Raw genomic sequence first — 26,035 nt, 5'->3', positions numbered from 1 at the left:
AAGGAGAGGGACGGGCCGGAACTGCAACCGCAGGGGCTGGGAGCGCGGAGGGGGCGGCAGGTGCAGGAGCAGAGAGGCGGGGCGGAGCTGGGCAGAGTCGCCGACTCTCAGGCGTCCCGGAGTGACCTTCCCCCACCCAGCCAGGGCCTGGAAGGGGTGGACCTGCGGCGGAAGGAGGCCGGGAGCGCACGAGAGGGACCGGATCGGGACAGCCGGGCCGGGGTCCCCGAGCGTCTGCCGGGCGCCGGGCGACGCAGGTGCCGGGCACCTCACTAAAGAAAGGGCGAGTATGCGCCCAGCCCGGAGCGAGGAGGGGTCTGCGTGCTGCTGCCCGCGCGCCGCTCGCCGTTCCCCCGGCCCCTCTCCGCGCCCCCGCTCTCCAGCCCGCCCCTCACGCCGCCGCCCCGGGTCCTTTGTGCCGGCCCCGCGCCCTCCCCTTCGGGCCCTAGGCCCCGCCCCTTCCGCGCCGGCGATTGGCCCGCCGGGCCGCTAGTGGGCGGGGCGCCCGACCGCCTAGGCGCGGTATATAGTAAAGGTAGGGCGTGCGCTCTCAGCCAATTTCTCGGCTCGTGGCTGTCCCCAGAGTCCTGGGCCCGCAGCCCGTTTGTCCGTCCTCTTGCCTCTGACTTTCTCCTGTCCCCTGCCTGTCTCTGCAGAGGTCACAGGAGGTGGGGGCCGAGTACGCGTCCCCGGCGGCAGCGGGAGCGGCAGCTGCGGGTTCGTGGAGCCCCCGAACCCCCCACGGGCAAGAGGAGCGCGTGGCGGACCAAAGAGAGCCCGCGAGCGGCCGTGAGCCCACCAATAGGTGCGGGGCTCGGAGCCGCCCAGTGTGCGCGGTCCCTCCCTCCTCTCTCCGCCCCCGCCCCCGCCGCCGCCTCCCCCTCCTGCCTCTGCTCCTCCACCGCGCGTCTGGCACTTTGAGAGCCGCAGCGGCAGCGGCGGTTGCAGCCTGCGGAGAGCCAGGCCGGGGACGCCGACCGGCAGCCGGGGAGGACGCGAGGGCGCACGCCGCAGTCTCCCACCCTCAGTCCCCGCGGCAGCTGCTGACCCGCCACCATGGCCCGCGGGAAAGCCAAGGAGGAGGGCAGCTGGAAGAAATTCATCTGGAACTCGGAGAAGAAGGAGTTTTTGGGCAGAACCGGTGGCAGTTGGTGTAAGTACGGGTCCGCAGCTCTCGCTCCTAGCGCCTTGTCTTTCCCGGTAGGCGCGTCCCCTGCGCAGGCTCTGCGGACCACTCCGCACGCTGCGCGCTGGAGAGGACGGAGGGGGTCGGGTGGTGAGCGCTGCTCAGATTGCGCCGGCCTGGGCTTGTCATCCTGTGCGGAATGCGGAGTCCCCGGGCTAGACGCGGGGTGGGGATAGGAGCGCGCCAGGCAGAGGGTTATGTATATTTTAGCGGTCTTGGTAATTTGCAGTCTATCGGAGCGTCGCTTGAGCTCTTCCGTCCTGGGAATGGTCAGGCTGTGGGAGACTAGATATGCCTCTCCCTATAGTCATGTCCCAAGTCCTTAAAGATGAGATCTGAGGCTCTGAGAGAACCGCATGAGAGTAATCGGATCGAATGCAGGCGAGGTTGTGTATTATAGCAGCTTTCTTCTAGTCTAAGTATGTACCTCAAAAGGCGGGTGTGGGAGGGCGGCGGTGATGGTGGCAGAATCCATACACTGCAGTATTTCGTAGCGATGCCCAGAGTTTCCCCCGATGACCTACCCTGGAGTCATCACAGCCCAGAAATGTCCCAGGAAGCTCCATGTCAGGACTTCGTTTCTGAGCCTTGGCCCCAAAACATGGCAAAGTCTGGTTGTTTTCAATGTCTACAGAGAGATGCAGAATCAGTAGCTTGGGTTGATTACGGTGAAGGGTTAGTGTAAGAAATAAATAGCACAAAGGCAGAAGCAGGTTATCTTATAAGATTTTGGGCAGCCTGTTGCTTGGCTGGATAGACTTTTTTTCCCCCCCATTGAAAATTAGATACCTTACTTGTCTTCCACCTCTCTACACGGGAAGGGTGACATTTTTTTTTAAGGTCATTTTGAAGGGCAGAGTTGTAGGCAAATCTGTAAGAGTCGTGACTGCTGGGGAGAGAGAGAGAGAGGGAGGGAACTCCCCCCTCCTGCATCACTGCCCCCTCCTTCTTCTCTAATATCATCATCACCATCATCATATCATAGATACCACTAGCACCACCACTGCAGCCACTAAGGGAGCCCTGGGTAGGTGCCGATGTGGTGCTCCTGATTGGAAGGCTCTGTGAGCATCGGCAGGAGAATGAGTCAGGGAAATAATGCTTGGCTGACATTTTGAAATGGAAGAAGCTGGAATATACGATTTTTGTAGAGAAAAAAAAAATGCAGCCTGTAGTGGGTCTCTTTGATTGAAAAGTAAAGGGTTAATAATGCATCACATTTCAAGGTTAGTCAAGGTGAAACCTCATCCCATACCTGTGCTGAGAAGCATAGATGTCCCTGAGCCATGTTAAATGTAGGTCTTCAAAGGGATGGCTTTTAGCTTGTATTCTATATTTTGTTTTGGGAAGACTCTCTTCTTCAGTGGGATTACTGCCATCATTTCTCATGCAGAAAGACAGCTCTCTGTGTTTTCTTAATGTGGAAGGGAAAGCCTGAAGAACTCTGGGTGTTTTGTAGGGTGAACAGCTCCTGGCCTGGGCCATCTCCCAGCAACTCCTGGTAACTCGAGTGAGGCCTGAGGGGTGCACTGCCGAATGGGCCCTCTTCTCCCAGATTCACTGGAGGTTCCTACCACGATGATCTGACCCCAGCCTCGTCATGGGCCAGGGGCTGCATTGACCCCAACCATATTGTAAAATTTGCCCTCTAGTGTTTTTCCCTCTCATAAAATGTCTTTCCTTCCTCATTCCATTTCCAGAATAATATTTGTTTTAGAGGGTAAGGCAGTATGGAACGACTTGTTTTGTAAGCTGACATTTTATAAGGCAACACCTCCATATGAGAGAGAGAGAGTGTGTTGATATTTGTGTCTTGATACCACATACAGCAAAGTGTCAATACACTGATTAATGAATGCAGACATCAGGACTGGTGTTCTTGTCTCATCTTTCCTTCCATTTTCCAAGATACTGGGTTAAAAAATTCGGTTTTTATTTTGCATTAATACGTTTACTCCTTTCTGGCAATGTAAGAAATGACAGAGCCTCTTGCAGGCAGAGAGAGTGGCAGCAGCTGTGTCTCCTATGGAGAAAATGCCACCTTTCTAGTACTGGGCCCAACGTGGATGCCCTTGGGACCAGGGCAGGTTGCCCTTGGTTCAGTTCTGCTTGTAGGTAGATTTTCACCAAGATGGACGCAGGAGCCTCGCCTGTCACCTGCTGGAGAAAGCGCAGCACACAAATCACCTGGTGCTTTCTACCTTTTTATTAAGTTAATACAGGCGTTGGTAGGTTTTTATATCTACTGCTGGGCCCAGATGCCATTTTCCCTTCTGCCTGTGACCTTCTGAAGGGTACTCGTTCTTTGTTTGTTTGTTTCCTAACTGGAAAACCTCTATATTACTTGTAGTTTTAAAAGGAAGAAATATTGCTTCAAAGGAAAAAAGCGTCTCTAAAGTTTACCCTCTGTGCCACCCTGGCTGGTTGGTACAGTATGCCCAGCTTTTGTTTCTGAGCCTGTGTGTCGGTGAGCCCACTGCATAGGCCCTGCCACACCTGCGTCGTCCACTCTAACCAAGTGACCTCACAGCACCAACGGGGGAAACTGTGCCAAGTAATGTCTCCGAGCAAAAGAGAAGAATCCCCCACTGCCCTTAGCGTATAGTGTCGGGCAGATAGGAAAGGCTGTTTCTCCTTCAATTTAATCAGCGTGCTTGCAGAATGAGTTGTTTTTCCATAATCATATTTGTATTTTAAATCGTAGCCTCAATTATGTACCTCCTCATATTGTTAGAATTAGGTATCTGGAGTCCAAGGAATGAGTATAAAAATGCTTCCGTGGTTAGGCTGAGAGCACCAAGATGAGGTGAGGGCAGCAAAAAAGAGGATACAACAGTTCTCTTTCTGACCGTGTTATACCAACTCTTGTACCTCTTAGGAGCATTCACTGGAAAATTTTTCCAGATCTCTTGACGTCACAGCCTTGCCATTTGCCTACTGCTGCCTGGATACAGAATGCAGCACTTAACCCTTGTCCTGCGGGGAAGCACTGATTGAGTTGGGTAGCTATAGTTCTGGATTGTACAGTCTTTTCATTTTTCCTTATCTTTGCTTGTGTCTTTGCCCTTTTCCTTCTTTTTTTTTTTAATAGAGGAGAAAAAGGATTAAGCATTTTGGTGTGGTTTTATGTGTGTTTTGCTTGTTTTAACAACTCTAGAGTATGATTTCCCCTGAACTATTTATTTATTTGCTGATAGAAAAGATGAGCTTTTAAATGTACGGAGAAGGCAAACCTGGCTGATTCCAGCCACAGTGAACCCACTCCCTCCTGACCTCCCTCCTGACCTCCCTCCCTCGCACACACACACACACACACACACACACACACACACACACACACACACACACACACACACACACACACACACACACACACACACACACACACACACACTCTTACACTTCTTTTCAATGATGCTTTTGTTCTGTTGCTTTCTCCCAAGGACCCCAGCATGTAATGCAGGAGATCTGAACGTTTTGAGAAGTAAGCTACAGCTTCCTTGTGCAGTCATGTTTCAGATTTGATAACCCTACAGTTCACTGTTCCCACTGCTGCCTTCACATTGAGTGGCTGGCACAGGGCTGCCCGGTGGTGCCTAGTACAGCCTGTTACTATGCGGCTAATTGGGGAGATAATCCCTGTAAACCAGTAACTGATAGCCTCGTTCCAGTCCATGGGCTTCTCGGTTTGTTATTTATTTATTTTTTTTTGGCTTTTGCAGCTCTTTCAGCCTCCATTCTGTTGTCCTGTGAGCTAGGGGGAGAAGAAAATGCCGCTTATCAAGTCAGTCCTTAGTCTGAGTCTAGTCAGAAGATGAAATAAAAATGTGCTTGCCATTTTTACTATAGCAGTTCCTTCCTTCCTTTTTATTTTTTTTCTTGTTCGGTGCCCCTGAAAGGAAAGACAATGTGCTTGGTCAGGAGAGCTTCACTGGGTTTCTCAGCGTTCATTGCTCTTTCTCAGCATAAAAACTCACAGGTGTTTGAATGTTTGGAGAAGCAGCAGAGCCTGGATTGTAGTATTGAAACGTCAAAGGATAAGCAAGCAAAGAAAACATCAGTCTCTAAGGAAGTATGTTGTCATATTTGAAATGCATTGCATAAGCACACAAACACAGCCCTAGATTTTATTGATGATCTTCAGGACATTTTTTTTTTTTAAATGAACATTTATTTATTTTTTGGCTGTTTGGGTCCTCGCTGCTGCGCGGGCTTTCTCTAGTTGCAGCGAGCGGGGTCTACTATTTGTTGTGGTGCTCGGGCTTCTCATTGTGGTGGCTTCTCGTTGCAGAGCACGGGCTCTGAGCACGGGCTGTAAGCACGTGGGCTTCAGTAGTTGTGGCTCGCGGGCTCCAGAGTGCAGGCTCAGTAGTTGTGGCGCACGGGCTTAGTTGCTCCGCGGCATGTGGGATCTTCCCAGACCAGGGATCGAACCCGTGTCCCCTGCATTGGCAGGCGGATTCTTAACCACTGTGCCACCAGGGAAGTCCTGTGACATTTTGTTTTGAATTTAGGGAATAAAATTGTTTCCTATAAAGAACCTTAGTTCTAATTGATGATTCGTCCTACCCGCAACACACATGCACTATAATGGAGGGCTGCCCATCCCCCCGTTTTTACCCTACAGGCTGGGAATGAGATGCACTCTCTTGCCCAATGTTGGAAAAGGAAGCTCCGAAGACACAGCTCGGAGGGGAGGCCAGGAAGGAAATCCATTCGTCCCTGGGCAGGTTTGCCTTGCATTCTGAGCACGTGACTGCCTCATAGCCTTTTTGTTTCTGTCTGTTCTCCTTGCAGTTAAGATCCTTCTGTTCTACGTAATATTTTATGGCTGCCTGGCCGGCATCTTCATCGGAACCATTCAAGTGATGTTGCTCACCATCAGTGAATTTAAGCCCACGTATCAGGACCGAGTGGCTCCACCAGGTAAGATGAACGTGAATAAGTTCAGTGCTTCTGGAGGTAAAAGGAGCGTCACTTTTTCAATTGAGAAAACATTCTTCTGAAAATTGTCTATCATGTGGTCTTAAACCCAGCCTGGGAAGGAAAAATCAGGACTTCTGTCTGTTGCAGCCAGCTCTCCTACCTGCACTGCAGGCAAAGCTCCTAGGGTTGCAGACATCTTATTTGCCCAGCTCTGCTGGGAGCGAGAAGAGCCCTGGTCCTCTACCCAGCCTGCCACTCACCGCCTCTGTGACTCCCAACACGGCCTTGCTCTCCTCGTCCCTCCCACCCAAGGGCTTGGTTAGTGGGATCATTACGGGGCCTTTCCAGCTCTCATGCACATTTTTCACTTGCTTGAGGGGCCTACGACTCAGATAAATCCTATAAAAAACCACTTTGGCTCCCATTTTTAAAGGTTAATTTATTTTTAAGGATGATGAGAAGCTCTGAAATGGCCACCTGCTCCCAGGAGAGGAACCCTGACTTCAGGGGTCCATTCTTCCACCTGCTATTGACGGGCAACTTGACCTTGAACAAAGGCACTCTCTCTTTTCACTTCTCAATATATATGCCTGTTTGTTTAATAGGAGTCTTATTTATTGGCTTTCTGGGCCCCCTTTGCAGGTTCACTGTCTCCTTTAGCTCTGAAAACTTGGGGCGACAAAGAGGTTATCATAGAGAAATGCAAACTGCCGCATGAGTGCCCTGCGGCGATGTGGGTGCTGTCACTGTCGAGTGACCTGCCCTGTACGCACGCATGTCCACGCTGGTCACTAAACCCTGGGGAGACCCACTGCCCTCATGCCTGACGCTGACAGAAGGACGAGACAGCAGCCACAGCCGATTGTTCTGTTTGTGATTGTGCTGTCTGGCTCATCTAGAAGTCACTGTCAGGACCTGGAGAGAGGAAACGTTGCATAACTTCCGAGTTCTCACATTGTCAGTGACCTTGAGGCTGCCTGCCGCTGGGGGTGGTAATGACGCGTCCCCTCTACACTTTCCTTGGGCAACGGTTTAGTAACAGCTGTATTGAGGTGACATTCTTGAGGCTGTCTTCATGGGACTGAGCAGCCTTGATCAGGTGCAGCCGCCAGTCACGGCCTTGTCGTGTCCACCTCCTCCTTGGGCATGAGAAAGTCTCTCGGAAGAAAATCTTCAGAATATGGAGATGGAAAACTCTGGTTTTTAGCCCCAAGTCAAGTAGGCCTCTACTGTAAGAAAACCCCTAAATATTTCCAGATAAATTTAGATCTAGGGGATTTTGGAAGGGAAAAAAGAGAACATGTACGTATATAAAATGACTGCTTAATGATCCCCAGTTTCCAGCAACTGTTTCCTAAAAGAGGTGGGTCTATGGAAAGGTTGAAGCCAGAATTCTGGTTTGTACAGTGAAATGTAGGATCTTAAGTAAACATGTTGGACTCTGGCTCTTGTGAGAGTAAAGCATGGTGTGTCTTTTCATGTTCACTTTTTTTTTTAATTAATTAAATAATTTATTTATTTTTGGCTGCGTTGGGTCTTCGTTGCGGTGCGCGGGCTTCTCATTGCAGTGGTTTCTCTTTTTTTTTAATTTATTTTTTAATAAATTTATTTATTTATTTATATTTATGGCTGTGTTGGGTCTTTGTTGCTGCACGTGGACTTTCTCTAGTTGCATTGAGTGTGGGCTTCTCTTCGCTGCGGTGCGTGGACTTCTTATTGTGGTGGCTTCTCTTGTTGCAGAGCACAGGCTCTAGGCGTGTGGGCTTCAGTAGTTGCGGCACGTGGGCTCGGTAGTTGTGGCTCGTGGGCTCTAGAGCGCAGGCTCAGTAGTGGTGGCACACGGGCTTAGTTGCTCTGCGGTGTGTGGGATCTTCCCGGACCAGGGCTCGAACCCGTGTCCCCTGCATTGGCAGGCGGATTCTTAACCACTGTGCCACCAAGGATGTCCTTCATGTTCACTTCTGCTAGAGTTTTTATGGTAGCATTAGTCATAATTTAAATTTGTGTAGACCTTTTATTTTTTTCTTTTTTTTTTGCCATTTAAAAGCTAATTTTCAATCATGATGCCGTTTTCTAATAATTCTTATACTCGAAGCCAAAGGTGACCCCAAAGTCAAGCATTTTCTTTAATTTCCTAGATTTAAAAACTAGTCCTTGACTATATAATCTTTGGGGAGTCAGTGTCTTTTAATAAAATTAAAAATATTCTTCATGTTCTTTGCAGAAAGGGAAGTTTCACTTTCAAAAAGATATAGCCAGAGAGCTGGACCTTTTACGTAAGGGCTTGTAGATGACCTTGCCTGGAGACTCTACTGGCCGAGGTGCCTTCTCTCCGTTTCCCTCCCTCCCCTTCCTTCCAGCCCTATATTCAGTGTCCTCCCAGCAGTTGGACCGACCTGACCAACCGTCACTCCTCCAAAGGGATGCTGGTGGCTCATCTTGGAAACATGCATTCCTGTCCTTTGGTCTGAGTCACAGGAAAAGTGCTTCCTCAGTCCTCCATCCTCCCTGCCCTGTCCCTTGGGTTCTTTGTCACTTCTCTGTCTCTCCTTTTCATCATCCCCTCACCCATCACCTTGCCAGGGGAGTCTAGGCCAAGCTCCCTTTTACCGTCGCCTTTCCAAGGGACATGGCATTGATTTGAAAATGATAGTGGCCTTTGAACCGGGAGGCCAGGTCGGCAGAGTACTTGCTGCCAAGAAGGGCAGCCCGTGGACTCTTCCCTGCGTGCTCTGAGGGACCCTCCTGAGCCCTCCTCCTGGCATCTTTCAGAGCAGATCTTAAGAATTTGTATTTTTGGTAAGCAGTAACTATTCCTTCAGGCCACAAACTGAAGGAATATATGGAAGGATACCCTGGCAATTTTTTGACTTCAACTTAATATCTCTAAGCCTCTATTTTCATGACAGTTAAAGGGAGAAAAGTGTATATTTAAGTCAAGTGGACCTAGTGAGTGTGAAAGAGCTGGTCCATCATTTAAAGATATAAAGACTTATTAATGCTATTATTAGATAAACTTGAGTCATGAATACAGACCTGGCCAGACTGGGTTTTGAGTGCCCTTTTCACACTGGAATACCTAGTAATCAGATCTCTTCTAAATAACATGTGTGAATGTGGCCAAATTAAGCAATGGTAATTGTGCAGTACATTTGGGTCGATATGTCCGTAACAATGGACAAGATGCTGGGCTGAACACAGAAGTCTCAGAGTGAGGACTAAATCATCAAACGGAAGAAAAATGTAAGAAAAAATGGATGACATGTACAGTTTCTTGCCCTGAGCAGTGGTGGCCATTACTGCTTATAATATCTTACAAAGTTGTGTTGCTATGAGATATTGGAACAGATCTGCCTACTCAACCTGGAAGGCAAGGGCTACTGAGATTTTATGTTGAAACATATTAATTTACTATTTTTGTGGGTCAAAAATGGTTACGTGTTGGCAATTTCACGTTGCCTAACCTAAATATGAAAGCAGCCCCTAAGGTCCCAAGCCACGACACATAGGTTCCCAGTAAAATTGACCTGAGAATGACAAACAGGGGCTGTGGAGATGGACACAGTCCCACCATTCTACATAGTACTTTACACTAAGCCTCAATTTTCTGATCTATAAAATGGGAATAATACCTGTAAGGGTTAAAAGAGATGATAAATGTATGTAAAGTGAACAGTACTTTATAGTTGCAAACCTAGTGGCATTAGGTGGCATTATTAACAGCCACCTCTATTTTTTTTTTAATTTATTTATGTTTTATTTATTTTTTGGCTGCATTGGGTCTTCGTTGCTGTGTGCAGGCTTTCTCTAGTTGAGGGGAGGCAGGGCTACTCTTTGTTGCGGTGTGTGGGCTTCTCATTGTGGTGGCTTCTCTTGTTGTGGAGCACGGGCTCTAGGCGCGCGGGCTTCAGTAGTTGTGGCTCACGGGCTCTAGAGCGCAGGCTCAGTAGTTGTGGCGCACGGGTTTAGTTGCTCCGCGGCATGTGGGATCTTCCTGGAACAGGGATCGAACCCGTGTCCCCTGCATTGGCAGGCGGATTCTTAACCACTGTGCCACCAGGAAAGCCCACCTCTATTTTTATAGCCCTACCATTTCACTGGAAGGAACACTTTCTTCTTTTTGGATATTGAATTCAGTATTTCGAGGCTTTGGATGATAGAGATGCTTTGACACTTAGACGATATAACACTTAGATTTTCATGAAGGTAATAGAATCTTAGGTTTCCATGAAAAGTGTTTGGGAGAAGTTGGGTTAGGAAACATGTTTAAGAAAAATGTTCACATGACATTGTGTTGCTTCTGCTATCTCTCCCTCTAAAATACCCACATGTGTTGGGTTAGCCCCTGCCAAGCTTTCCTCCCTGGGGGACCCTCTTAGGAAAGTCCTCAATGGTTGGGCAGTGGCATCTCTTCTCACCATGTTAACGGTGTTGGATCTGGAGAGAGACATGGTTGTCAGCATGCTGGAGAGGGCAGGAGGCACTCGAGCGTGCCCGCTCCCACACACAGTCACGCCCACGAGGCCCCGTCCCTGGTTTGACCCTGCACTTTTCGCTGCCTGGCCAGTGGTGTAATGGAAAAGTCTCCTCTTCTGCCCCACCCCATGCTCACAGAGCCACAGTGGGATGAACCAAAGTGTGTGTGTCAGTCAGGGGGTCCAGGGCCATTCCCAGCTGCCTTACTTCCTGGTAAGCAGGTATGAATATGTGGACTCTTCTCTTCCTTGTTAAGTTGTGGACAGGTTTTTTGTTTTGCTTTGAAGTAAAGATGGCTCAGTGCAGGAAGAATTCATTTTTAAAGGGTCATATTTACCGTGAGATGGTAACCAGCATCAAGGCGGAAGAATAAACAGGGTGAGAAGACCGGCAGCCCACACTGCCACCACCAGCAGACTCCGTTTCATCTTGATTGGGAGAGGGAAACATCTTGTCTTCAAATCCATTAAGGTAGAAGGCATTGTAATTCCAATCTCATCGTATTGGGTTGGCCAAAAAAGTTCATTTGGGTTTTTCCGTAACATCTTTGAGAAGTCATCATATCAAGCTCAGAATTGCTTAAATTTTTTTTTTTCAAGCTACATTACACCCATGTTACTCTCTTTCACTTAAATTTCAAAGGGGAAATTGGACATATTTGGCTTCCTTATGTTTCAGAGGAATTGTTACTTCAAAGTGCCAACAAGGTGTTTTTCAGCTATTTCGTTAGATTCCATTGATCTGTGAGCTGACACGATAAATATGTGATGCCCTCCAGGCCCGCCTGGCGCTCGGTTCCCTCTCCTCTCCTCCCTCCCTCACATGGGTCCTGCCAACCTACTCCCAGAGTTTAAGGCTGTGGATGAGCTGGCATTGGTGGCGCTAGGATTTCTGGAAGCTACTGCCCAGAGTTGTAGTTTGGTAAAGGGTGAGAGCAGCAAACTCCAAGTTCCCTTCCTCGGTGAGCCTTGCTGTTTGGCCTCCACAGCTCACCCACTTCTTCATGTCTAAAGACAAGGGTACAACTAATAAGTCAGCTCGGGTACACAGGAAGTCTACTAATTAACTTAAAACTGTTCTTGGAGCCACACAAAAAATGTGTCTTCGTTCATACGCTGATTTTAGATGAGTGAGCAGAGCAGAGCCCTGTGATGAATAGGACCAGGTAATAAATTTCATGCAGAGATGGGGGTGGGTGTAGGGGGAGATGGATCTGTGAAGCTTCACGTAGGGTTTTTCCGCTGCGCTCACTTGAGGGAAGGGCTCGGGGAGGACGGCAGTGGAAAGAGCACCAGCCTCACGGCCTCCATGTCTGTCTCCGTGTCTGTGGTAAAATACCTTGGGTTGCACTTGATGTCTGTGCTTGTTCAGTGCTCTCATTCTAGTGATCTCAGGACTCCAGAGCGTATCTGACACAGACAAGACGAGAGGGAAGTTGGGGAGATGAAGGGGAGCGGGCAGGTGTCACCTAGTGGCTTCCGACCAGAAAAGTATCTTTCCCCGCATACACCCATGAATAGACATCATCAAATATCCTGGATAACATGGTGTCTTGTTTTGGGATAGTACTGGTCACTTAGCAAATTTTATATCTCAAGTCAAAATACTATGTGTGCTTGTTCTTCAGTTTGGCCTTGGATAAAAAAGCATAATTAACGTAAAATAGTGGGATTTGACTATTTATATTTTCCCATTATAAAAGGGGTTGTCATTTATCTTCTTGGGAACAAGCACAATAATGAGCTATACAGAATATTGAAGATATGTCCCTGTGCACATCTAAGGTAGAGCCCCTGAACTAAATAATTCTGCTCACCTGAAGATGATCATACAACTCCAGGAAAAAAAATCTGATGATAAAGGGTGATTCCATAAACAGAGAAGGGCCTTCAACCAGTGTGCATGGCAGGTAGCTTAGGAGAAAAGATTTCCATACACTAAGGGTTGTTGAACATCCAAATAGGCTGTAGAGAAAGTCCAGCAACCCATCTTTCTAAGACTTTTCTTCAAAAAGAGCAGCTTCTTGAGGGTTTGGGAGGGTAGATGTGACCCTGCCTGGAGGTAGGGGGGTTGACGTCAGCTGATCCCAGGCCACAGTCAAAAGCTGAACCTGAGGCAGAAGGTGAGGCTTAGGCTACCGGTTTCCAGAAGGCACAGTGGCACCTTTTTTCCTGTGCTCTCCCTGTATTTTATTAGGTAAATTGATATTAATCATGCAGAGGTAAAATAAAAATTAAAAACAACAATCAAAACCCATAAATATCTTAGTGGCACTTGAAGGGGTAAAATTTGTGTGTGTTTGTGTGTGTGTGTGTATGTATGTATGTGTGTATATATGTATATATGTGTACCTAGAAATGTATGACTGTGTGTATAAAATCACACACCCCCAGCTTTTTTTTTTTTTAATTGAAAATTACTTTTCCACTTGGAATGTACAGGAGACACATGATATAGATGTATTGTATTGTGTGCATGGCTACCTTTACAAGCATTTCTTTGCCTCCTGGAGGTTTCTGTGGAAAATGATACCTATTTAGAGTATTTGGCCTAGTGATTTATTGGATGTAGTAAATGACAGGTACAAGCAGCTGTGCTTTGGGATTCCCTTTGAGTAACTGTTAGAAGGTTAAAATGAATGCATTCTAGTTTAAGTACTTCAGACTCACAAGTAGATGGAGAAATTATAAGCCTGCTACATTATAAACCTAATTGGAAACAAAATACTTCTCTCTTAATGAAAAGCCTTTCCTTCCTCTTTCCTTTCCCTCCCTCTTTTACTTGCCCTGACCCCTCCTGCTATGAACACCTACTAAAGCCGAAGATTGAGTGTTTTCCTTATTTGTTTCTCAGGAGATGGGGAACCAAGGAGAGGCCAGTGTAACTCAAAAGCAAAAGCAAAGCCAAAGGGTTTTTGTTTGTTTGTTTGTTTAATTATTATTTTAACTTCAAATCTTACGTTAAGCTGACATACTCATGAAAAACCAAATATTAAAATTTCACAGTCAGATTCTCATTTCAATCCTTTCAGGTGGCTTTATTTGATAATAATCAATCTGTAATTTAAGGCAAATGGTCAGATCAGGGCAAAGCTGTACAGAGCCCAGCGTGGTTAATGTCAGTTCAAGTTCAGAAGACTGGAGAAGCAAAAGGTTAAATCTGTTTCCTGGAATATAATTTGAAACTACAAGCTAGTGATTGGGTGTTCTGCTATCTTTGGCCTCTGGGAGTTACCACTGCAAACAAAGCTCGTCCTTATCCAGAGCTGTAACTAACTGACTGTAAGGAGTGGGCAGTGTGGAGAGGGACAGCTGAAAGTATCTGACCTAGTGTGAAAACAACTAATGAGAAGGCCAGTCGGCAAGATGGGATTTGTGTGTCCTTGAAGAGGGTCAGGCTTGAGGAATTTGCCTGTGGACTCAAGATAATAAAGAAGTTGCCAAATCCAATCCTAATCCTTTCTATCCCTTCTTTCCATTAGTCTGATAATGTAAAGTAAATGGTTTAAAGGATTTAGATATCAGGTCAAGGGTCCTTCATCTGCCTCTTGTAAGTATCTAATTGCTTTAAGGAAATGACTAGGAATTTTCCTAATGGTTTAGAGAAAGTCTCTGATCATCAGAGCTTTTAAGATTATCCAGAATAGAACCTTGCGGGGGATTGATCATAGCTTCCAGGAAGAGGAATTCTCAGGTCTGCAGGTTCTGGACAAAGAAAAGAGAGGAGGCAGAGATGGTGGGTGAAAGAGTGAGGGACCTTCAGAAATGTGAGGAGGGGCTGAAGGGCATACCAAGGAGGCAATGGCCACCCTGGACTGTGGGGTGGCCTCCTGGATATTTGTGTATTATTTATGTACGTGCTCCATAGGTGAGGGTTTAGCGAGAGAAGCCGATTGCATGACCTCAACCCAAATGCTTCATGCTTTTCTGGAAGCAACATTTAGATCAGAAGTTAGGTATCTTAAAAGGATAGTCACTAAGGCTTATATTAGTTCCGCGATCCTTCAGAGATTCCAGAGGGAACGTTTACAGAAGAGAGCAAGACACGGCCGAGCTCCCTGGCTTGACCCATCATTCCTGGACTCCCTTTGCCAAGGTTGTATGTCACTGAAAATGCAAAGGATGGGGCAGAGACTTTGGCCCAAGGTCTAATCCAGCTGGGCAAGTCACAGGATTGTAAGACCCAATGCTTAACTGTCCATTTCACCTCTTGCATTCTCAGTTTCACCAGTTTCTGATGCTTCTCTGTACAGAACACAGTAGAGATTCTTCAGGTGTGCTTGATCTGCTTTTCTCTCATGTGGTAACATATAGGCTTGACAGGGCTTAGATCATATGCCAAACTCTCTGAAGGATTTGGGCTCTTGGAAACTGGTAGACACAAGACCAACTGGGTATAACATTTTTCTGGGCCAGTGGGTACCATTGTGCATGTAATAATAATATCTATATTTCCATTAGTCTGCTGAAGAATTCACTCACTAGCAGTACCCTTTTGGTAGTAAAGGGCCCACAGCACTGAGTGAAAGGAGCTAATGCCTGGGGTCTCCCACGTGTCACCTGGTCTCTTTAATAGTGGAGACCCTGCACTTGGCATTGGGGAGGGGATGAAAAGCACGCCGCAGAATCCCACCTCCTCTTGTTGCTCTCCTTTTCTCTCTGGGACAATCTGAGAAGTACATCACTCGTCCTCGCACACACATCCGGAAGATAGAACAGCCGCTGGAAGAGGGATGCAGAAGCGGCCAGAAAGTGAGAGGCGGACTGCTGGGGAGGAGAGCTGAAGCCAGGCCAGAGGGAACACTTGACCTGTGTGACCCTCACCTTGCCATTTAGGTCCTACCGTGTTTACTCTCAGTGTGACCTTCTAGGGTCACTTTCCTCTTTTTAACCTGTTGGGTGAGATGCTCCAAATCTCACACCAGGCTCACTGACGTTTTGTTAGCGTTTTGTTTTTTGCTGCGTCACCTGCTCTGCAGATGGACCATGGCTGGCATGACTGACTCATCACACTGATGTCCCTGCCGTCAGCCAGCCGGTCCTTCCCCACCTTCTTCCTACCTGAAGATGAGGCGAGGCTGCCCTTTGGCTTCTGCCGGTTGCTCTCATCTTCTTCACCCTTCATCTGTCTACCGCTCTCCTGCCTTCTCCTTCCCAAGCCTGCAAACGCGGTTTAACCCTGTGCACATAGATCTTCTCTTAGTCCATTTCTGCCCACCACCCTCGCCACCAGGTTCGAGGCAAACCTCCTGCCTGACAAATTCAAAGGCATTTGCCTCTGAGTTCTCTGGCTGCCCTGTGTGCTGCGGCCCCTCGCATGTGAATGTCCCTCAAAGCCCTGTTCTCTCCTGACTCCAGGGTTATTCTGGGAGAACATACCATCCCCGAGTTCTGTTAAACCTCTGGCTCTGGGCCTGTCTCTGCACTTCCCCAGGTCCAAGCAAGTCACCTTGACTTAAATGTCTTGTTTACAACCCAAACCAGCGATGACCCTCTTTCCCAGACATTCCGCATTTCAGCCCGGGAAGCCCTATTTACCCTACTAGCTCAGGCAGGAAATCCCAGTGAAAGCTTCTACTCACCTCTGTTTATTTTACTTTGTTTATGTTTGCACGTATCTATCATCTTTATCACGTGGCCTCTTTGTACCATAAATAATCACAATGCCAGGTTTCTAACTAAATAATGTAGAAAAACATTTTTTAGGGTATATTTAAATTGCTTAAGTCATACAGTTTTCTACAGTTTGTGAGCATCATAAAAAAAAGTTTTAATTGTAGTAACTTTTATTTTTTTTATTTTTTATTTTTTTTAATTTATTTATTTATGGCTGTGTTGGGTTTTCGTTTCTGTGCGAGGGCTTTCTCTAGTTGCGGCAAGTGGGGGCCACTCTTCATCGCGGTGCACGGGCCTCTCACTATCGCGGCCTCTCTTGTTGCGGAGCACAGGCTCCAGACGCGCAGGCTCAGTAATTGTGGCTCACGGGCCTAGTTGCTCCGCGGCATGTGGGATCTTCCCAGACCAGGGCTCGAACCCGTGTCCCCTGCATTGGCAGGCAGATTCTCAACCACTGCGCCACCAGGGAAGCCCCAGTAACCTTTATTTTTAACTGAAGATTTTCTGCTGCTTCCTCTCTGACTCATTTCCATCACTGTTGACAGCTTTTTCCCCCTGAAATTCTTCAGGTTCTCCATCACCCTTTCCGAGATGATTCTTAACGTCACTTGTAGTTTGTCTCGGGCACCCTCTCTGCCTGGCTCCAGACCCTCACGTTCCTTGTCTTCATCTCCCATCGTCTCCATTCCTCTAGGGAACTGCAAGCACAGAAGAACCTGCCCATTCAGCCCCCTGAGCTGGCCCCCCCTCCCCTCATTATTTCACTACTTTCGAAGCTCAAAGCCATCCTTAATGACGAGAAAAAATAACAGCCATTTAGCCCAGGCCCTACTGAAGTCTGGTCTCACTCTGGCCATCACTTCCGCTTTGATTAGGTCATTATCTTCATACCCACGTCACGATTGCCACCCTCAGGGTCTAATTTTCTAAAGCAGTGGTTCTCAAACCAAGGGTGCTTAAGGATCTCTTCAAGCTTGTTAAGCAGAGATTCCCAAGTCCCACCCTTAGAGATGGGGATTTGGCAGGGCCGGAGTGGAGTCTGCAGTCTGTGAGGCTGCGTGTTTAACCAGCCCCTAGGTGAGCGATGGAGGGACCCTGAAAGACTGTGATGATGAGGCGCCTTTGCTGCCCAACACAAAGAGGGCGGGTCTGGGAGTGGGGATTCAAACAGGGTTGCCAGATGAGCGAATAAAAATACAGGAGGCCCAATTAAATTTGAACTTCAGATAAACCATGAATAATTTATGTACGTATGTCCTGAATTTTACACGAGAGATACTTACATAAAAAATTTTTCATGGTTTATCTGAAATTCAAATTTAACCATGCATTTTATATTTTATCTGGCCGTCCTGGAATAGAATGCCGTTGTGATTGACTCTCCACCCACTATCTTGGATATAGTGTTGTGTAGTGTTGTTCAAATATCTATTTAGGAAGTCTTGTAAATGACAGAGGCTTTTAGAAGTTAAAGAATCTAAAAAGTCCATTAAAGAGTGGAAATCCAAGGTACACATACTTTGGTTTTTACCCTGGCTGGCACTTGACTTGCTCAGAATAACCCCTTATGTTTGGAATGGAAAGCAGGAGTAGTAACTGCACATAAATTCCATATTCCTCCAGTTTAGGTTAAAAGATCCAAAGAAATGTCTCTACTGAGTAGTCTTGAGTCTGTAGCATTTTCAGTGGTCATAAGTGAATTGATTAAAAGGAGTATGGAAGACGATGTCTGTGCTGGGTCTTACGTGCAGTTTGGAAAGGGAAAGCCACCTGCGTGAGATGCTTGCTAGCAGTGCACAAGGGAGGAATGGAAAGATAGCAGGCTTCAGAGTACCACGTGCTTGGGTTAGAATTCCGGTTCCACCACTTCCTCTGTGACCTTGGGCCAGGTACTTAACCTTTCTGTGCAAGAAGTGTTTTCATTCATAAAAAAACAGATATGCTTATCATGAAACGTTGCTGGGGAACTTAAATGACATCTGATATCAAGACATAGTCATTGGTACTTAGGTATTTAACCTAAATGCCAGAGGAAGGATTTCCCAGGAGAGAGAATTTAAACCATTCTTTTTAGTCAGCTGGGATTAGCGAAGTATGTTTTATACGTGGAGAGTCAGCTTTTGAAGTATCTTGGTTGACTACCTTCCCACTCATGATTTTCTCTGTGTTTTTCTAACTTTCTACCTGCTCTAGGATTAACACAGATTCCTCAGATCCAAAAGACTGAAATTGCCTTTCGTCCTAATGATCCCAAGAGCTATGAGGCATATGTGCTGAACATAGTTCGGTTCCTGGAGAAGTACAAAGATTCGGCCCAGAAGGATGATATGATTTTTGAAGATTGTGGCAGTAAGTAGACGTATTTTGGATGTTTGTGGTTGGTTAATTCTGAGTTCCTGTTTCTATTTGTTACTTAATGATTGAAAGATACTCCTGAAATAATTAAAAGATTGAACTCTGGCCACACTGAGAGGATAGTTTTTTTGTTTTTTTTTTTTTAAAGCAGAAACACTTTATGGGTTAGGCTTGGATACAGTGAATTAAACAGTATAGCCTCAAGTATTACTTTTACCTGTATTTGAAAGGTGTCTTACTTTAGAACACTCCCAAATATCTCTGTTTTTACTACTCAGACTCAAAGACCACAGTTACAGATTTGATTCTCTTACATCCGTTGATTTTGAGAAATACAATTGCTTATATTTCCAGATTTCTGCCCCCCCCTCCCTCCCCGCCAAACCCCTGGCCCCTACAGAAGAGTTCACAGGACCTTCTGTCACCAAAATGAACCTTTGGTGTGATTAGCTATAACCACACTGATACTGATGGAGGAGGGTTTATGGTCAGGGTATATTTGAGAGACCCTGGCCGGGATGGATAATGAAATATGTCTTAGGCAGCTGATCATATGGATAAGGGAATGACTGATGAATGTAAACAGTGGCTCTTAGTTTCATTAAGCCATTGACGGGAACACACATCCTCCTCCTTGCTACCTGGAGTGTGAATTTCCCAGCCTTGTTGTCATGCCTACCAAAACAAGATGCCACTCTGAGTTACCAGGTGATACCAGTTTTTCTGATCCAGTTCAAGCATTTATCACCTCCAGTTCTTTAAATGGCAGACCATTGTGTAATATGGGGTGAATTGCCATTTTAAGTCATTTTGAAAAGATCTAGTAATTTAAATTTAGTAATTTAAAAGAAACTCTTTCACTAAATTTTTCTCATTAGAATTTAAATGAATCTTACTTTGTAGTAATTAAAAGGCCCGTATGATAGATAATTGGAGTGAATCACTTCTCAGGAGATGGACTGAATTGAGGCACTTTACTATTTGAAGGGAAAATAGTTAATTTGTGGACTTAAAAGTATATATATAATTTATGGTATTTGCATGGTACTTGCATCCATTTCCTGCAGGATGCTTTGTTTTAACTTTGAATTCTGTTCTCATTTATTCTTTCTCTGGCTTTGAAATAAAAAATGCAACAATACAGTTTCTCAGTTGAACAAATGCTTACAAGAACTCAGTGTTAAAAGATAAAAACTCAAAAAAAAATTTTTTTTAAACCTTGAATGGTGGTTGAAAAGGAAAAACAGTTCTTTCCTACTCCCTTTTTACTGTTTAACATGTTAATTAAGGCATAGCTCCGAGGAATCCCAACCATGAAACTTCCAGTTCTGAAACTTATTGGCAGTCCTTTTGTGTTCTAATTATAACGTCCCTGTTATTGAGCTGAGCTGATGTTGACCTGTGCAAACGATGCTACTCATGAAGAGAGATCCAGTTTCCTTTCAGTCTTCTAATCAGTGGAGTCCTCCATTATTTAAAGAAAGAAATATCGGCAGAGACCAAACATCATGTGCTGCTCATCGAGCGCTGTGAAGCTTTGGTACTGGCTATTGCTTTTGGTAAAATACCTTTTTAAGGTCAGTGGAGAGATGAGAGATGGCTTGCTGGAAATCCTTTCTTAATTCAGGTGATATAATACATTAAGTGCAGGATAGCCCTGTCTTAGAATAAGTCATCGTGACAAGGAAGAGAGCCCTGTCCTTTCTCACTGGTGCTCAGGGAATTGTTGGTACAATGGGAAAATGGCGTTTGCATTTTCAGATGTGCCCAGCGAACTCAAAGAGCGAGGAGAGTTTAACAACGAAAGAGGAGAGCGAAAAGTCTGCAGGTTCAAGCTTGAATGGTTGGGAAATTGCTCTGGAATAAATGATGAAACTTACGGCTACAAAGAGGGCAAACCATGTGTCATTATAAAGCTCAACCGAGTTTTGGGCTTCAAACCTAAGGCAAGTAATATTTTAAATTACAGAATTTAGATGAGCCATTCACAATTCGATGTAGTCCTTAATTGGTATGAAAAGAGACCCTAACAGACGTTTAAAGGATACTCAGTGACAGTTTTGAAGCCTGATCACTTAGAGTAACACTGAAAACCTCTGTGGCCACCTTGGAATTCTTAGGGTTAGGTCATTAATCTCATTTCCTAAAGTTAGAGAAATTCTGTGTGGCAAAGCCAAATTCTGAAGTAAGTCCTGTGGCCCTGTTCTGGATTTCTATAATGTAATTCTATAACGTAAACTCTTTGAAAGTAAAAAAGAGAAAAAGATATCTTTAAATTTAAAACCTACCTGCATGTACAGTCATACTCAGGTTTTGGTACTCTAGGAGCCACAGTATTTAAAAAAAAAAAATATCTGGTAATCTGAAATAATTATCTGGTCATCAGAAAAAATGTTTTTTTGTTTTTTTCTGAAGATTTCGTTGCAAAATTAGAAGTTGAATACTGTCTAGGTTGAACTTTTATAACCATGCCATTGGCTTTTGCCATTATTGCAACTTATAATGGGTAAATACTACTAGAGATCATCGAAAAATTGCAAATTGCCTTTGCTCACCATTTGGTGGGATGGTAGCAATTCTTTAAAATTAGAAGAAAAAATTGTATGGGTGTATTTCTGTTTTTATAAGACTGCTTATTTCATTCTCTCCCCCAGCTCATGAAGTAAAAAATGCTGTCCTTTTCTCTTAAGCATGGATTCTTACAGAAGATTTCTCCCATTTGCTCATGAGAGCATTGCCATTAAGAGGGTAGTTTTTGGTTCTGATAGGAATTGACTGCAGTATACAGAGTTATATGAACAAACTTACTCCCTTTCTGGAATCTGGCTCTTTTGTTCATTAACTTTCTATTATATGCTCTTTATTTCCACAATGCTTGTTACCCATGAATAATATTTTCAAAAGAAAATCAATGTAGAGATGAAAAGTTTTATTAACATAACTGAAGGATACATCAAAACTCCTTTACTGCCACCAGAGGCAAAAATGGAAGAGTGGGTGCATCGATATTTATTTGCTTGGCTGGCTTGTTGGATCTCCTACAGAAATTAATGTACCTCTCAACAGAATTTTAATCTTCTTTCCACTTAGACTAGGAGGTAATCGAAGGCAAATGGTGAGAGCCATTATGTCACACTTAGAGCTGATATTCCTATTGCTAGGAAACTCTTCACCAAGATAAACAAGCTATTTGGCAACGGAAGGAATTGGTGCAGTGTATCCAAAGGACTAATCATGATCTTTGCTCTCTGAATCCCTCACTTTTGATAATTCCTTTTCATAGACATTGAATGATATTTGTTCCCCACAGAGTCTGTTGTGATTCACATCTCTTCCCATATTTATAAAGGTATTCTGTTAAAGTGATGAATTCAGCTACTCTTTCTTTTCAGTCTTTTTTTTTCCCCTTTGGATTCCCCTTGGTTATCCATTGCCACTTTCTGATTCAGCCCCGCATCCCAAATCCCCAGCTCTTTTGTTGTTAGAATTACAGAGATTGCAGTACTCCGCATCTCACTTGATGTGCCCGTTCCCTCGCTCCCTGAGGATAGATTCTGGTAACTTCTTTATCAATACGTATTTTCTCTTCATATTTTTCAAGAGAAATCTCTTGCTGGCAGAAAGTTCCAAGAATCAAATCTAGATGATCATTTTCTTATATTCCAAAACAAAGAGTAGTACCAAAAATAGTCCTTTACTGATACAGAGAATTGTCCATTTTATCTGACTTTGATTAGGCTACGTACGTGTGACATCTCATGTCAGGACTCACATACTCTGCTGATGTGAGTAGGCAAGTGACTGTCTTCCAGGGGGTAGATGTCCGTCACACTTCTCCTGAGATGGATTTGAGCCAGGGATCTAGGAAGGCAGGCCCTGGATATTTCACTACAGCAGTAATTTTCAGCGTGTACTATGGGTCCCTTCGATGGAGTCACCCCTTCACAAGACCCCTTCATTGAGGGCAATGCCACTTTTATCTATTTTACATGCTGGACTTGCCTAACAAAACTGGGACTTAAATGACAGGGCATCCACTGGAGATTTAAAAAAAGAAGAAAAAAGGAGAAAAAAAAAAAAAAAAGGAAAGCTTACTTGAAGGCATGCTTGAGGGAGAAGGATGGCATTATTTATTCATGGCTTGGGAGGAAAGCCCAAGTTTTATAAAAACAGAAATGTCAACCAACCTTTCCATCTAATTATAATCTTAGCAAATGAGAAGAGAGCATTATTTCTGAGTCGGCTCTTATTTTTCAGTGTCCTTGAATAAAGCTTATAATGGGTTGCCATTAGAAGTTCCATTTAGTATTGGGCTGCATCACAGCTTAGCTCCTTTTGTGTCCTAATTATAACGTCCCTGTTATTGAGCTGAGCTGATGTCGACCTGTGCAAACGACGCTACTCATGAAGAGAGTTTAATTGTAGTGGCCACAAAACTTGGGCATTTATTTTCAAGAAAATCACAGCATGACCTTTCCTAGATTGGTTAGGAGAGTCATTCACTCTGCTGTCCTCAAGTGTTTGGTTATTATTTCAATTGACCAACGTGTACTTGTTTGGGCTACAAGCTAGTTTTATTTTTCAGAAGTTAAAGGAACTATTTACAAACTTATTGACCAACATGGGTTTTATTTTTAGCCTCCCAAGAATGAGTCCTTGGAGACTTACCCAGTGATAAAGTATAATCCATACGTCCTGCCTGTTCTGTGCACTGGCAAGGTAAGGAGACCTTTGGAGTTACTGAGGGTGGGGCAGGAGAGAGGGGAGAATGAATGAGATTGTTTTAAATGAGAGGTAAAACTTTAACATGGGAAATAAGAAGCACTGCTTCCAGGAATCAGTCTCAGCCGATTGCATTGTAGCTACACTGGGTAAAACTTCTTAAAAGAACAGAAAGATGTAACAAGAATAAAAACATCTATCAGTTTCTGCTCTGGAACAAGAAACTGAAATATCTGAATTTAATCAGTTGGAATATTGTTTTACAGAACTGAGAGGTGAACTAGCCCACATAAGTGCTTCTCTGGCTCACATGGTGTGTTAAAAGCTTGAGGCCAACGTTTTTTTTTTTTTTTTTTTTTAATTGACAATTTTACATTGAAAAATTGCTTCTGGCTTTTCTTTAAAATAAATATTGAAATATTAAGGCAACCATCAATGTGTATTCCCTTTAAATCTGAAGACAGGTACCTGATGGATTGTTTTAGAGAGAGAAGCAGAATAAAGAAAGGGAAATCTCCAAACAGTTCAAATTTATGTTGGCACCAAGAAAGGAAATGGACACAAGAAAATGAAAGGCAAATAGTTAAACTTTTGGAGGTAATGTCATTGAAAATATCCACTGGGCCAACACTGAAGAGCTTCCTTCAGTGCTGGCCCTATTTCTAGGAGGTTGTGTTGGCTTGAAGAAAGGCTTAGTTGGCTTTTGCTGCAGTTTCCCATTTGTACAATGAGGAGAGCCTCCTTTTAGTGACCATTTCTCAAGGCTACTAAGGGTTAGGCTGAGTGTGTCTTCTCCTCTCGTGGGAGATGCGGTACCCGCATCCTCCAATGGTCAGTGCTCACCTCCTCCCGCGAGGGGCTTGAGCTGGCATGTCAGCGGGTGACCGATTTCCTCCAGCACTAGCTTGTAGACTGCTTTGTGGGACTGAGAGTCTCATGAGTATGTGAGTACAAATAGTCATCCAGGACATGAGCCGTGATAATCTCGTTTCCTCTCTGGTTTCCAGCGAGACGAAGATAAGGAGAAAATTGGAACCGTGGAGTATTTTGGACTGGGCAGCTACCCTGGTTTCCCGCTGCAGTATTACCCCTACTACGGCAAGCTCCTGCAGCCCAAGTACCTGCAGCCGCTGCTGGCTGTACAGTTCACCAACCTCACCATGGACACGGAGATCCGCATAGAGTGTAAGGCGTATGGTGAGAACATTGGGTACAGTGAGAAAGACCGTTTTCAGGGACGCTTTGACGTAAAAATTGAAGTTAAGAGCTGATCACAAGCACAAATCTTTCCCACTAGCCATTTAAAAAAGTTTAAAAAGATACAAAAACCTACTAGTCTTGAACAAACCGTAATACGTATGGGACCTACACTTAATCTATATGCTTTACACTAGCTTTCTGCATTTAATAGGTTAGAATGTAAATTTAAAGTGTAGCAATAGCAACAAAATATTTATTCTACTGTAAATGACAAAAGAAAAATAAAAATTGAGCCTTGGGACGTGCCCATTTTTACTGTAAATTATGATTCCATAACTAACTGACTTATAGTAAGCAGTGTTTCTGGCCCCTAAGTATTGCTGCCTTGTGTATTTTATTTAGTGTACAGTACTCTCGGTGCACACACTCTGGTCATTTTTCAAGCCATGTTTTATCGTATCTGTTTTCTACTTAACGTGAGCAAAAATTTGCTGTCCAAGGTGTAAATATTCAATGGGAATAAAACTGGCATGGTACTTTATTTTTCCTTTTTTGGGTTTGGCTCTTTCAAAGATGATAATGGCCCATCAATGAGCATTTTTAACACACTCCATAGTCTTTCCCTGTGGTGTTTGTTAGGTCTTTCTTTATTATTATTATTATTTTTTTTCCTGGGTCTGGGTTGGGGGGTGGGGTGGGCTGTTATGGGGGAACTGCCCTTTAAATTTTAAGTGACACTACAGAAACACACACAAAGGTGATGGGTTGTGTCGTGCTTTGTACTCAGTGCTGTCCTGACTTCTTCTCTCCCCCTGTCCTCCAGTCTGTTCTGAAGCTGTGTATGAGATCTGGAGCGCCCGTCACTTTGGCTAGTGATAGGGCTGATTAATTTGCTTTGTACATTTTCTTTCACTTCTTTTTTTCCTTTTTTCCTTTCTCTGGAGGCATCACCTGCTGGTGCTGTGTCTTTATGAATGTTTTGACCATTTTCATGGTGGAAGAATTTTATATTTATGCAGTTGTACAATTTTATTTTTTTCTGCGAGAAAAAGTGTAATGTATGAAATAAACCAAAGTCACTTGTTTGAAAATAAATCTTTATTTTGGACTTTATGAAAAGCAATGCAGTACCCCATAGACTGGTGTTAAATGTTGTCTGCAGTGCAAAATCCATGTTCTAACATGTCATAATTGCCAGGAGTACAGTGCTCTTGTCGATCTTGTGTTCAGTCGGGTTAAAACAATGGACAATAAAAGAATGAACACATCCCTCGTGTGTGTGATGCACTCGTGTCTAAACACCGCAACCTGTGACTTCTTTACTTTCTACACTGCTAGTTATCCAAGATCTTGAAGAAATACTGAACCTGAAAGACAGACAGACAAACACGTGATTTCATTAGTTCACATGGAAGGCCAGCCTTTTCTACCCAACAGAGGCCAAGAGCTGGGTCAGGACTCACTCTGGATACCAAGGTGCACACCCCTTCCCAGTGAGACAACCAGGTCGGAGGCAGAGGCGACATCAGCGAAGTTTTAAAGTTCAAGTTTAGAA

General features: G+C 44.7%; 2 protein-coding genes across 5 annotated transcripts in view; one reads left to right on the top strand and one right to left on the bottom strand.

The window, feature by feature from the left end:
• The first annotated feature begins 548 nt into the window (after positions 1 to 548).
• ATP1B1 (ATPase Na+/K+ transporting subunit beta 1) lies at positions 549 to 25,747 on the top strand. Its single transcript, XM_082438747.1, has 6 exons — positions 549 to 1,153; positions 5,984 to 6,112; positions 18,397 to 18,552; positions 20,320 to 20,504; positions 23,197 to 23,277; positions 24,288 to 25,747. Exons 1-6 carry the CDS (start codon positions 1,057 to 1,059, stop codon positions 24,549 to 24,551), a joined length of 912 nt encoding a protein of 303 aa, XP_082294873.1. The 5' UTR covers positions 549 to 1,056; the 3' UTR covers positions 24,552 to 25,747.
• Positions 25,394 to 26,035, bottom strand: part of NME7 (NME/NM23 family member 7) — a 242,747-nt gene continuing 242,105 nt past the window's right edge. For all 4 annotated transcript variants that reach the window (XM_082438536.1, XM_082438537.1, XM_082438534.1 and 1 more), the window contains one exon: positions 25,394 to 25,847. In XM_082438536.1, coding sequence (XP_082294662.1) covers positions 25,815 to 25,847 — 33 coding nt within the window. In that variant the 3' untranslated portion in view covers positions 25,394 to 25,814. The remainder of the gene's footprint in view (positions 25,848 to 26,035) is intronic.

The sequence above is a fragment of the Balaenoptera physalus genome (assembly GCF_965194825.1).
Source record: "Balaenoptera physalus genome assembly, chromosome: 1".
Lineage (NCBI taxonomy): Eukaryota > Metazoa > Chordata > Mammalia > Artiodactyla > Balaenopteridae > Balaenoptera > Balaenoptera physalus.
Note: the sequence above shows the minus strand (reverse complement) of the source record. Positions and strands in the feature narration are given on the sequence as shown.

Coding starts and splice junctions, on each gene's coding strand:
- ATP1B1 (XM_082438747.1), top strand. CDS start 1,057: ATGGCCCGCGGGAAAGCCAAGGAGGAGGGCAGCTGGAAGAAATTCATC. Junction 1,154..5,983: donor CAGAACCGGTGGCAGTTGGT/GTAAGTACGGGT, acceptor TTCTCCTTGCAG/TTAAGATCCTTCTGTTCTAC. Junction 23,278..24,287: donor CTGTTCTGTGCACTGGCAAG/GTAAGGAGACCT, acceptor TCTGGTTTCCAG/CGAGACGAAGATAAGGAGAA.